The 14,521-nt window shown below is 40.1% G+C and overlaps 1 protein-coding gene across 4 annotated transcripts in view; it reads right to left on the bottom strand.

The window, feature by feature from the left end:
* Positions 1-3,126: 3,126 nt before the first annotated feature.
* cfap74 (cilia and flagella associated protein 74) overlaps positions 3,127-14,521 on the bottom strand; it is a 60,070-nt gene continuing 48,675 nt past the window's right edge. For all 4 annotated transcript variants that reach the window (XM_082188668.1, XM_082188671.1, XM_082188673.1 and 1 more), the window contains exons 34-39: positions 13,326-13,416; positions 10,428-10,582; positions 8,510-8,639; positions 7,970-8,085; positions 5,087-5,221; positions 3,127-3,376 (exon numbers count right to left, since the gene is read on the bottom strand). In XM_082188668.1, coding sequence (XP_082044794.1) covers positions 3,269-3,376; positions 5,087-5,221; positions 7,970-8,085; positions 8,510-8,639; positions 10,428-10,582; positions 13,326-13,416 — 735 coding nt within the window. In that variant the 3' untranslated portion in view covers positions 3,127-3,268. The remainder of the gene's footprint in view (positions 3,377-5,086; positions 5,222-7,969; positions 8,086-8,509; positions 8,640-10,427; positions 10,583-13,325; positions 13,417-14,521) is intronic.

Genomic DNA, 14,521 nt, shown 5'->3' with positions numbered 1-14,521 from the left:
ATTAGGGTTTTATGTTGCATCTTATGTTGTTAAATGAGTGTTTTATTATTTTACTGTCACGCATGTTACCATGACGGTGCATCTTTAATATATCAGTATTTCCCTCGGCTTGTGAAATTCATCATGTGGTTTTCTTTTTACCTTTAGTGTTATTATGCAGATTGATTGTCAGTGTGTGTTAAAGGCACAGAACAGATTCCAGTAGCAGCGTGGCCTTGCTAATTTAGCAGAAAAGGGCTGTTGGGTCTAAAATGTACATTTCATTTGTTTGGGTAAATTAAGCTCACTGTATTTCTTTGAGGGTTCGTACAGATTCTGTCAAATTTAATTCCAGGACTTTCAAGGACTTTTCAAGCATTATTTTTTTGTTATTCTAGGACTACAATCAGAGATCTCACTTATTTAACAGTATCTTTATTATCCTTCAAATTCTAAAAAAGGTAAATAGATAAAAATAAACGAATAAAACAAAACAGTACAAATAAAGTGCAGCACATGCTATAACTGCGGTAACTTTAAGCATTTAAAGGATACTATGACAAAGATATCGCTTTCCTTATTCAAACTGATTTTTTTTCTCATGAATATATTATACATTTTTCTCCTGAAGAATGAAAGCGGTATCATATACTTGGATATTTATATGAGCAATATCACGCTCATAGCCATGTGAAATGGCTCTATATCTACATCAGACGGACTGCAGTGTTTATTTTGCGTGAAAAGATGTTTTATCAATAAAATTAAACACTAATTTCACAGATTTTGTCTTTCAAAAACTCTTAATAACTCCAGATTTCCAGGACTTAAGTGTCAAAAACTCAAATTCAAGTATATAATCTGTTTTTTTTTCTGTAAGAACAATAGTGCATCTATTCATGTTCAGTCTATAGGCTATATTTGTAGATGAAGAAACACAATGCTTTATATATAGATTGTAAAAATACTGCTAGGCAAACTCTAATGCACTTGACCTGATTGGCGGAGGGCGATGCCAGCTCTGTGATGCGCACTCAGTGTTGTGATGATGTGGCTCAGGTGGAGCAGGTGTGAACGTCCATCCTTCAGAGAATCAGTCGTCCTGGAGACGTTCTGTACAGTGTGTGTACGACCAAACATAAACCGTCCCGAGAGAGATGTTGCACTGCATCACTTTTACCAGTTATTAGCATCACAGCGTCGACTCAGCACTGCTGGTTATTTCCCTGAAAGCAATGAAGCTGTATTGCATGACTTAGCAAACTGTGATGTGCCTTTCTGAAATACATAACTTAGACAGATCCTCTGATAACAGATCTCTCTAACCTGTAATGTGGACTCATGCATTTTCAGTAAAGCTGCTTTGAGACGATGTGTGTGTGAAAAGCGCTATACAAATAAATGTGAATTGAATTGACTTGAAGAAGTACAGCCACATATCCAGTGTTTGAAATCATTAATGCATGGCAGGGCCATTTATGTTCATTTATTAAAACTAGTTTCTAATAATGAATCTTCAATGGGTTCATATAGACAATAGTTATAAACTTTATTCTCAGTAATCACAAATATGTCACATAAGATATCATGCGATTTATTTCTCGCATTTATTATCTCCTCCAACAGAGACACAGCAAGTTACTTACATTTCACCCGATTATCCACATGGATGTGTTTGAGTAGTGGTATCATTCGGCATTTAAGAACGATCAGGGTAGAGATCAGATTAGTGCTTTAAAAGGGACGTGAAATACCAGAACTACAAATCTAACATTCTGCATTTCATAAAAGAGAATGGCATTATATGCAGCTAAGCTTTTAATAACCTTGCTTTTTATAGCAGGGTTGGGATGCAGTAATCTGATTTGGAGTAATCTGCTCAAATCTGGCATAAATGCTGACCGTATGCCTCTCGAACCGGCTGCTCCTATTGGCTGAGCCGCATCATTACTCGTGTGTGCTGGAAACTGGACCATGTCATACTGACATTCAGTATTAGATCAGTCTCAAGGCAATGTCCCAGCTATACATCCACAGTCCCATACTGCACAGGTTTAAGATCTAGACGTATTTACCCTGCATTTACAGTGTTCTTCAACTACTGGTGTTGAAGCGTGTCATAAGTAACACACCGTGAAACGGTTAAAGTGATAGTAGGATAGAAAGTCATATAGGATTTCTGTTCATTTAAACACAAATGAAGATATTTTGGTAACACTGTTTTACAGTGTCCTTGTTACATGTTACGTGTGCTTAGGCCTAACAGTAAATTATGAATTATTATATGCAACTAATCCTAATCCTACCCTAACCTGAGTAAGTATGTGTAGTTAATTAATATTACTCAGTCCTTAAAGGGGAGGTATAATGCCCTTTTCACAAGATGTAAAATAAGTCTCTGATGTCCCCAGAGTGTGTGTGTGAAGTTTTAGCTCAAAATACCCCACAGATATTTTTATATAACATGTTAAAATTGTCACTTTTTCAGGGTGAGCAAAAATGCACAGTTTTTGTGTCTGTCCCTTTAAATGCAAATGAGCTGCTGCTCCCGGCGCAGGGGGCGGAGCTTCAAGAACTTGTGTCCTGAACATTTCAAAAACTTTTTTGTTTATGTTTAAATTTATGTAGCTGATGTGGAGTTAACTATCTTCTAATCACTGATTAGCATATTCTGTCTTGATAATCTATAAATCGTGTTCCGGGGGCGGGGTTTATGTAGATTTTAGGGTTAGTGATGTCACTAACCCGGGAGGAATGTGGTGTAGTCCCAATCAGCCGTTTGTTGTAGTCCTTAAAAAGCAATTTCTTTAAAAGCAAATATCTCCCTTTGCTTTGAACTTTGAGCGTCGTAACTTTGCAGATGTTGTTTGTGTTCAAACAGCAACATTACACACTAACTACAGTGAAATCATAATCAAAGACCCGTTTAAACTGATGTGTGATGAAGTGTGAATGAGATTTGTGAGAAGATCTTCAGTGAAACGTGAGCGTGTTCCTCACAGACATCATATGTGCTGCAGACCTCCTTCAGTCTGTTACTGGTGCTCTAATGTGGATAAAGAGGGATTATTATCGGCTCTTTCTGTAATGGGATATGCCAGATATGTTTAGACTCTCTTCCTTTGACAAAAAAGGCATCCGTGTAAATGTTTTGTACATCATTATTTATTGTTGCACAGAACCACACACACAGCATATAAAGACCATGAACTCATATCAACTCAATAATGATCAACTAGATTCAAATATCAGGGTTCAGTAACAGTGAATTATAATAATGACTGCATTTCTAGGTGGCTGTACTCGTGTCTGTATGGGCCATGAGATTGACACGGTAAACTGTGGTCTCGTCTCCCCTGACGGTCAGCAAAGCACACGCTTCAACCACTGCGTTCGGCTGGAACACACAAACACACACACACTTCTGACTGATCGAGGTAAAACACACAAACTACACCAGTGATCCTGTAACCTACAGGGCAAGTCCAGTTCTGGGAATACAGCTTACTTTATTACCATATGACTCTTGATTACTTAATGACATATTCACACAAAATATGACACATCAGACGTAAAACCTGGAGCTCACAAAAGTTGCTGTCAGAGGACAGACAAAGATGAACTCTAGAGGAATCTGGAGTCAAATCGAAGAACAAACTGGTGTGACGTCATTTCGAACAAAATCAGGGCTAAATGAAAGTTTTCTGGAGTTTGAAACAGCTTGCTAAAGCAAACTTACTGGAAAAGTTCACTCCGGCTGTTAAACACCTTCAAACACACCCATTGGTCGGTGTGGTGATGATGTAATAGGTGGGCGTGGCTCTGAGGCTCCGCCTTCTTTGAGGTGTAAATCTTCTCAGATTAATTTCTTCTGTTCAGTCCGTCGAGGACAGACGCGAGTGAAGACATGAACACACCGAGAGCCGCTTTATAGCAGAAACTGAAGCTGTAACTGTATTTGAAAGAGACGCTGATACTGTTTTTCCATGTTTAATACTGTAAAGCTGCTGCTTTAAAGCAATCTACTGTATAAAGTGCTTTATAAATAAACGGGCCGTGACTTTACCGGAGTGCTGAATCTCACATCCACGTCTCTATGATCAGATGCTTTCTGAACGGCTGTTTTCTCACCGCTGGCCTGTTAGTTGTGTGTGTATTGTGAGAGGAAAGCGCAGCACATATTCACATATTCATCTAAACGTCGCACTCAGCAATGTGGACGGCGTCGGGATGTTCGCTAACAGTAAATCACTGCAAAAGTGTTACGAACGTCTTTTTACCGCTAAGCGAAGTATAAAAAAGAACTTCGCCATAAGTTTATCTGGGCCTTCATGTAAAAAGTACATTGATAAACTGGGGCGTGTTCTAGAAAGCAGGTCAAGCGACTTATCCGGGTAAGTTTACTTAAGAGTAAATATATAACCTCAACTTACGGTTCCAAAAACTTGGGTAACAAGTAGCCAGTAGTTCCAGGGTTAGTCAGAGGCATTCGGCATTTACATTTATGCATTTGGCAGATGCTTTAATCCAAAGCGACTAACTGTACATTGCACATAGGTATGGAAGCTTGTTTCCGCCACAGTATAAAAAATAAAAAAGGTAATTGTGACTTTTGATCTCTTGCAATTCAGACTTTTTTTCTCACAATTGCGAGTTTACATCTCGCAATTCTTTTTATTTCAGAATTGCGTAATATAAAGTTGCAATTGCGTGTTATAAAGTCAGAATTGTGAGATATAAACTCGCAAATGCGAGAAAAAAAGTCAGAATTGCGAGTTTATATCAGAATTGTGTTATTTATTTAACATTATATCACGCAATTCTGACTTTATAACTTGCCATTCTGAGAAATAACGTCAGAATTGTGAGATGTTAACTCGCAATTGTGAGATAAAAAGTCGCAATTATCTTTTAAAATGTTTTATTCTGTGGCGGGAAACAAGCTTCCATACATAAGGTACACAGTTCATCAATCAGTTCATGCATTCCCTGAGAATCAAACCCATAGCTGTGCCGTTGTTTCTGCAGAGCCACAGTGGACACGACAGCACACATTACACACAATATCATCTCATATTATCTGAATGTTTCTGATTTCAGCACTCACAGCGAGACCAGCCGACGGCACCCAGGTGAGGCTGATGGGACGCCGGTGTCCTGCATCCACACTTCCCTGCGCCGGCGTCACGCTGAAGCCCTGCTGCTCGACCGCGGAGAGATTCTCCCAGAGGAACTCCAGCGTCTGACAGCAGAACACAGGAGATATCAGCAGGAACCACTTCAGACATGATCACTGACTGATCAGGGGAATACAGCTGTGTCCCAGATCACACACTATACACTACGCACTATACACTACGCACTATACACTACGCACTATACACTACGCACTATACACTACGCACTATACACTGCGCCCTATACACTACGCACTACACACTGCGCCCTATACACTACGCACTATACACTGCGCCCTATACACTACGCACTACACACTGCGCACTACACACTATACACTATACACTGCGCACTATACACTGCGCCCTATACACTACGCACTACACACTATACACTGCGCCCTATACACTACGCACTATACACTGCGCACTACACACTGCGCACTACGCACTATACACTGCGCCCTATACACTACGCACTACACACTGCGCACTACACACTATACACTGCGCACTACACACTGCGCACTATACACTACACACTGCGCACTACACACTATACACTGCGCACTACACACTGCGCACTACACACTATACACTGCGCACTACACACTGCGCACTATACACTGCGCACTATACACTGCGCCCTATACACTACGCACTACACACTGCGCACTACACACTATACACTGCGCCCTATACACTACGCACTACACACTGCGCACTACACACTATACACTGCGCACTACACACTGCGCACTATACACTGCGCCCTATACACTACGCACTACACACTGCGCACTACACACTGCGCACTATACACTACGCACTACACACTGCGCACTACACACTATACACTGCGCACTACACACTGCGCACTATACACTGCGCACTATACACTACGCACTACACACTGCGCACTACACACTGCGCCCTATACACTACGCACTACACACTGCGCACTACACACTGCGCACTTCACACTACACACTGCGCACTACACACTACTCACTACACACTGCGCACTACACACTGCGCACTACACACTACGCACTACACACTGCGCACTACACACTGCACACTACACACTGCGCACTACACACTGCGCACTACACACTGCGCACTACACACTGCGCACTATACACTGCGCACTATACACTGCGCACTACACACTGCGCACTACACACTGCGCACTACACACTGCGCACTACACACTGCGCACTACACACTGCGCACTACACACTACGCACTACACACTGCGCACTACGCCCTATACACTACGCACTACACACTGCGCACTACACACTGCGCACTACACACTGCGCACTACACACTGCGCACTACACACTACGCACTACACACTGCGCACTACACACTGCGCACTACACACTGCGCACTACACACTGCGCACTATACACTGCGCACTATACACTGCGCCCTATACACTACGCACTACACACTGCGCACTACACACTATACACTGCGCCCTAAACACTACGCACTACACACTGCGCACTACACACTATACACTGCGCACTACACACTTGTATGTTTTAGCTTACCTCAAGGGCATCCAAGATGTAGGTGTCTTTTTTTCCGCAGTAGTTTCAATTTTTATATTTTTAGGTCAAACCTGTCAGTCATATAATGCAGGTCTATGGTCACTATCTCAAACAGCATGCACAGAGTCCAAATTAAACAATTCCCCGTCGTCCAAATTAAACAATTCCCCATCGTAAGTACACATTGATGGCCTAAGACACGAAACGAGCGGTTTGTGTGAGAAAACGAACAGTATTTATATAGTTTTTACCTCTTGAACACAGCTGCGTCCAAATGATCTGAGAGCGCGGGCGGGTATAGATATATACACTAGATGTCGCATTGGCTACGGTTTCGCAGGTAAAAACAATATAAATACTGTTCGTTTTCTCACACAAACCGCTCGTTTCGTGTCTTAGGCCATCAATGTGTACTTACGATGGGGAATTGTTTAATTTGGACGATGGGGAATTGTTTTAATTTGGACTCTGTGCATGCTCTTTGAGACAGTGACCATAGACCTGCATTATATGACTGACAGACAAGAACGGTTTGACCTAAAAATATCAAAATTGAAACTACTGCGGAAAAAAAGACACCTACATCTTGGATGCCCTTGAGGTAAGCTAAAACATACCAAAATTTAATTTCAAAGTGAACTATCCCTTTAAAGGGTTAGTTCACCCAAAAAATACAATTCTGGGTTGTATGTCAGAACGGAGGCTCACTATTGGCCGACGCTGGTCATGTGTGTGATGCTGGCCAATAGTGAGCCTACGTTATGACATACAACCCAGAAGCGCTGCGCTGTTACACTACGTGAACTTAAGGTTGAGCCACTGTAGTCACTTGGACTATTTTAACGATGTCTTTACTAACTTTCTGGCCCGGCAAGTTTCAATAACAGAGAAGCCAATGGAGGAGTGAGCCAGCTCTCAGATTTCATAAAAAATATCTTAATTTGTGTTCTGAAGATGAACAAAGGTCTTACGGGGTTGGAACAACATGAGGGCGAGTGATTACAGACAGAAGTTTCATGTTTGGGTGAACTAACCCTTTAAAGCGGTGACAGTCGAGTGCATGAAGTCCAAAGTTCTACACTTTACACATTAAATAAGAGCATCATCATCCAGGTATTTAAAGTGCACTTTTTCTTTTGGGAATTTTCAGTGTGATCACATGCACTATTTATACTACAAAATGGCGTAGAATAGTGAACAAGTGTGTGATCTGGGACGCACCTTATGTCTTCAGATGAACTGTTCACTTACTTTTTTAGCGGGCGGTTTGGAGCCGACGACACATCCCACGTGGAGTTTGCGTGTGACTGCGATCGCTCTGCCCTCTTCATAGTCACTCACAAAAGTCAGCAGCAAACTCTTGCTGTCTACACAACGTGTAGGTTTGTGGAAGAATGACAAAGACACGGAAATCAGGGATAACAGCTCAAAAAAGTGCTTTTTGTGTTTCGACCAATGGTGTGAGTTTGGGCAAGGATCAGCTGAATGTCTAACCAATGAGAGAAGAGGAGAGTGTTTGGGAAACCTGAGACTTCTAATGATTAATAATTAAGACTTCTCTTATACCAATTAAGATATTTAAGACTTTTTTGGCCTTAATTTTGATACAAATTGATTTCTGACAGGTATGTAAAGCAGGAATGCGGACCAGACTCAAAAGTCTGAATACATAACACTATGCAGAAAGTACACAAGTAGGTTTTACACAAGTTCAACATGTTAAATGGAGTTAGAAGGGTTGCAGAAGGAAACACAGCCTGAGCATGACTACAGTAAGACAGAGCGCAGTACCTCGATGTCCTGATGAGTATATATGTGATGGGACGAGTGCTTCAGAACAGATGTCTACTGGATCCCCTCCACTGACAAACATGTAGTCTGTACATGAAGAGCCTCTGAGCTCCAGCACACACACCGTTTGCTATCAGCACATTCACAAACACACATTATTTCTGTCCAGACATCAGAACTGCTGTGTATGAACGACACAGGCTTTAACCCTCTGGTGCTGTTCATCTGGGAGCGAGTTAGTGTTGTTCACGGTCAAGAGTCACCGAACTCCTGACATTTTTATTTTCAGTAAAATCAATATATCAATAATATATTTTTGTTCAATAATTTTTTTTATTTTGTATTTTGAGAGAATTGTATGTTACTAATGAATATTAATGCAATATTTATAATCATTTTCCCCCTTGAAAATAACACAATACATTTTTTTATCATTCATTTTCAATTAAAGCTCTATTTCATGTTAAAATAGAGACAATGCCTTTAAAATCCCATTTTTGAAGGCAGATTGTAAGTAAAAAAAAAAAAAATCTTGTGTAATGTTGTGGTGTAACCACTAGATTCCTATATAGCTCTATATAAAGAGGCTTGCAAATCCTTACTTTTACATTTACATTTAATCATTTCGCAGACGCTTTTATCCGAAGCGACCCACAGCTGAGGAGAGCACAGAAGCTGGCTGTGGATGTACATTTAGACATTTTTAAAGACTACATTTTGTCAAGGTTTAGACATTAATTGTTTGAAATGTTGATTTGAAGTGTCAGTTTTTCCATTCATTTTACTAGTCAAACCTGAACAGAGATTTGTTACATACATCAAAATTCAATAAAAAGAGGAATTCTTTCTCGTAATCAATCTGTGTGTGATCTGTTTTCATCCTGACTCAGTATTGGTGTATTGTGTGGAGTGTGTGTATTTTACACTGTCACCCTTCACTGATGTGTGCTTTTTTCTGCATCGTGGCTGATTTGTAGATTGTACTCCCAAAAATTGATGACTTTTTGCATGTTTTTTGTATTTTCTATGGCAGTCACTTCTGACCGCGAACAACACAAGTGTAACTTTTTTTGTGACTATTTAGTTTTTCTAATCAAGTCCACGATTTATTAATTTTTTTTGGTCACATAGCGACTGCCACTAAACAAGTAACAGTTTTGTACCGTTCCGATGAAGTAGCAATTTTAAAAAATAAAAGAAATTGGTGTAAAATGACAAAACAACATCCGAGGGTTAAAAATCATATTCCATAATTATATTGTCAACAGGGAGGGAAATGAACATCCACCACTAGCCAAATGTGCATATTTGGTAACACTCTGCAATAAGGTTTCATTTATTAATATCAGCTAGTGAACAAGAACTAACAATGAAAAATACCTTTTCATTTAAGCATTTATTCATCTTGGTCAGTGGTAATTTGAACATTTACTAATACATTTTTTAAATCCAAAGTTGCATGTGTCAACAACTGTAATGCACTGTGAAATAACATGAACAAACTATGAACAATGAATTAGATCTATAACTAACATTAACAAAGATAAATAAGGGCTGGGAGAATATATTGTTAGTTCATGTCAGGTAATGCATTAACTAATGTCAACAAATGAGACCTTATTGTAAAGTGTTACTGCATATTTTAATATGCATATTAGCAACATTTCTTGCATTAATCTAACAAAAGGGGTTTTAGCTTTAAGCCATTAAAAATTGCCAATAGAGTAAGTAAAATAATTTCAAGTGGCAAATTTATCTTGTTTTATGCATGTGATAGTTTCCCAGTAAAAATATTTAACTAATGTAGAATATATATATATATACACACATATATATAATATAAAACTTTTTGCATTCAATAAAGTGTGCTATCCTGACTGTAGTGTATTGCATTGGTGTGGAGATGAAGATGTCTAACTTTGTTGATGAGTTGGACTGTGAGAAGGTCTCTGTAATGCAGACTCTGGTGATCGGGGTGAAAGGTCACAGTAATGTCAGCAGCAGCAGCAGGAGGAACAGCGCCACCTGATGGACACACACTGAACACACTCAAGCCGCTGTGGTTCTGAGGACCTGAGAGGAACAACGGACACATGAGGACATTAACGTCATGTACAGTAGTGGCCAAAAGTAGAAGATATTTCATCTTTTTTTTAATGAGCCTGCACGTTCGATCAAACCATCAAAATATGAGGAAAATATTTAATATTTTTTAAAATATTTTAAATGTGTTGAAAGATACAATTGACACAATTATTAGTCGAAAAAAGGCAAACTACAGCTTTTTTATTACAGGTTTTATTTTACTATGCAAAAAAAAAAAAAAAAAAAAAAAAAGCACAGAAAAAAAAAAATCTCACAGGAAAAAGCATTCATTGACAACAACATAATCAGTTATTCATATTTCTTTCTTGTTTTGTGTTCATAATTTCAGCTTGTCTGCACAATCTGGCATGTTTCTTAGCATTTTTACAAATAAAACAATTGACTCCAAGTTCAACTATGAAATATGCTTACAATATTTAAATAAAGGGTGAAGATGACATCACTGTACAACACCTGTCAAAAATGTGAAAACATTAAAAATAAATTGTTTTTAAAAGAAGTCTCTTCTGCTCACCAAGGCTGTATTTATTTGACCAAAAATGCAGTAAAAACAGCAATATTGTTAAATATTATTACAGTGTAAATCATCTGTTTTCTATGTGAATATACAGTAAAGTGTAATTTATTCCTGTGATCAAAGCTGAATTTTCAGCATCATTACTCCAGTCTTCAGTGTCACATGATCCTATTTTACATTGTAATAATATTTCACAGTTTTCGCTGTATTTTGGACTAAATATTTGCAATGTTTCCAAACTGTTGACAGGTACAGTATCCGCCAGTAAATGAGCAGTTCATGTTAAAGTTGATAAGAGTCCTGGTAACACTTTACAATAAGGTTCATTAGTTAACATTAGTTCATGTATTATCTAGCATGAACTAACCATGAGCAATATATTTGTTCATCTTTGTGAATGTTTGTTAATAAAAATACAGCTGTATATATACACATATAATACATAATACAAGGCATGAGTCATACGGACAACTGTTATCCAGCTAACAAAAATATATTCTAAGAACATTTTGCTAACGTTGCCATCAAGTTATGAAAATGTTCCATGAACATTTTGTCATTATGTTTTAAAAATGTTTTTCCTCAGCTATATGAATGTTAAGGGAACATTCCATTTTATCATTCTGCAAATGTTATTAGCATTCTGAGAACATTGATAAAGAGCAGATAACTCTGAGCAAACATTCTATTAATGTTACTGGAAGAGTGTTTGTTCATAACTTTTGGAGAATGTTCCATTAGCTGGGAAGAGACTTGAAGTTTTTTTTTTTGGGAGCTTGACTTTCCTAATCTTTGGCTTGAATTAAATAGAGAAGAGTCAAAATTCTGCCAGACATTCCCTTTTGTGCTGCACAGAAGACAGAAAGTTGAACAGGTTGATTGAATGATTGATGTCAGTTTTTAGGTGAACCTTCCTCTAAAAGACGTGTGTATTCTGGGCAGAATGTGCAGTCACATGCTTGTGAAGTGTGTGTAAGTCACCCAGACGTGTGTGTAACTCAACCAGACGCGCGTGTAACTCACCCAGACGTGCGTGCAACTCACCCAGACGCGCGTGCAACTCACCCAGACGCGCGTGTAACTCACCCAGACGTGCGTGTAACTCACCCAGACGTGCGTGTAACTCACCCAGACGCGCGTGTAACTCACCCAGACGCGCGTGTAACTCACCCAGACATGCGTGCAACTCACCCAGACGTGCGTGTAACTCACCCAGACGCGCGTGTAACTCACCCAGACGCGCGTGTAACTCACCCAGACGCGCGTGTAACTCACCCAGACGTGCGTGTAACTCACCCAGACGTGCGTGTAACTCACCCAGACGCGCGTGTAACTCACCCAGACGTGCGTGCAACTCACCCAGACGCGCGTGTAACTCACCCAGACGTGCGTGTAACTCAACCAGAAGCGCGTGTAACTCACCCAGACACGCGTGTTACTCACCCAGACGTGCGTGTAATCACCCAGACGTGCGTGTAATCACCCAGACGTGCGTGTAACTCAACCAGAAGCGCGTGTAACTCACCCAGACGCGCGTGTAACTCACCCAGACGTGCGTGTAACTCAACCAGAAGCGCGTGTAACTCACTCAGACGTGCGTGTAACTCAACCAGAAGCGCGTGTAACTCACCCAGACGCGCGTGTAACTCAACCAGACGCGCGTGTAACTCACCCAGACGCGCGTGTTACTCACCCAGACGTGCGTGTAACTCAAACAGAAGCGCGTGTAACTCACCCAGACGTGCGTGTAACTCAACCAGAAGCGCGTGTAACTCACCCAGACACGCGTTACTCACCCAGACACGCGTGCAACTCACCCAGACGTGCGTGTAACTCACCCAGACGTGCGTGTAACTCACCCATACGTGCGTGTAACTCACCCAGACGTGCGTGTAACTCAACCAGAAGCGCGTGTAACTCACCCAGACGTGCGTGTAACTCAACCAGAAGCGCGTGTAACTCACCAAGACGCACGTGTAACTCACCCAGACGCGCGTGTAACTCACCCAGACGCGCGTGTAACTCACCCAGACGCGCGTGTAACTCACCCAGACGTGCGTGTAATCACCCAGATGTGCGTGTAACTCACCCAGACGTGCGTGTAACTCACCCAGACGTGCGTGTAACTCACCCAGACGTGTGTGTAACTCACCCAGACGTGTGTGTAATCACCCAGATGTGTGTGTAACTCACCCAGACGTTCAGTGGAGTCCATGAGCAACAGAATCCTCTCGCTTTCTAACGTCACACTGAAGCGCACGTCCAGCGAGGAGGCGTTCTGCAGCTGAACACACACAACACATCAGCTCATTTATATCACATTATATAAATGAGTAATGTACAGTAATGATGCTGAGAATTCAGCTTAGCTATTCTTTTCTTTTGAACAGTAGTGTACAGCAATAAGAACAGCTTTGCATCAGCTAGACAGGTTATCTCACTCGCTCTGATCGCTCTTACAGTAGAGTACAGTTTTGCTGGAGGTTACAGTGGTGACTGGGGATTTTACACGCCTGATCTCTTATTCTCCAGGTAGAATAAAACAAGGAACACATTACAAAACAAGAAACAGCATGTGAAACTGCACAGAAACACAGTGGACAGAACTGATCCTAAGGTGACAGTGACCTCTAGTGTTGAACTGCAGCAGGAACATGACATTATTTATCCCATACAGTCAGAAAATATAAAAAAAAATAGTCCCTTTAGCAGGGTAGTACCTTTAAAGGCCCAATTTTGAACCAGATCTACCCCCAAAAAGGTGTATATTAGTACCTTAGTGTAGTAATATATACCTTAAAGGCACTACTATCAGACTTTTAGGGGTAAATAAGGTACAAAGATGTCAGTTTTAAGATACAGTGACAAGCTTTTGTACACTTAAAGGTAATGTTTTTTGTCAACTTAGTATAACTTGAAGTATAATTTGATAACTGTACATGTTTCTTCAGTTAACAGGTGTGTACATTATGCACCCTGAAAAAAATTATTTTCTTATTTAGTATTTTTGTCTTATTTTTCATTACAAGCATCTAAAAATTCTTAAATCAAGATACATTTACTGAAGAAGCAGAATGCTTCTTGATACTGAAGAATGAAGATACTGAAAATTATGTGTGTTTTTGCTTAAAACAAGAAAAAAAAAAATCAGTCACTGGGGTCAGAAAAACTATTTCATTTTTCTTTGAATTAAGTTTATTTTTCTTACTCCATCGGCAGATATTTTTTCTTGTTTGAAGCAAAATTTTTTTTTTGTCAATTCACACGTTGATCTGATTGGTTACAAGGTAGTTTGTGATGTCAGAAACACCAGCGATTTCAAAGCGTGTGTTTGAGACTGTCTTTGGTTCACTGCAGTTTTAAGGAGGAAACACTCAGCAATGCTGTCG

This window comes from Leuciscus leuciscus, assembly GCF_965113295.1.
Source record: "Leuciscus leuciscus genome assembly, chromosome: 13".
Lineage (NCBI taxonomy): Eukaryota > Metazoa > Chordata > Actinopteri > Cypriniformes > Leuciscidae > Leuciscus > Leuciscus leuciscus.
Note: the sequence above shows the minus strand (reverse complement) of the source record. Positions and strands in the feature narration are given on the sequence as shown.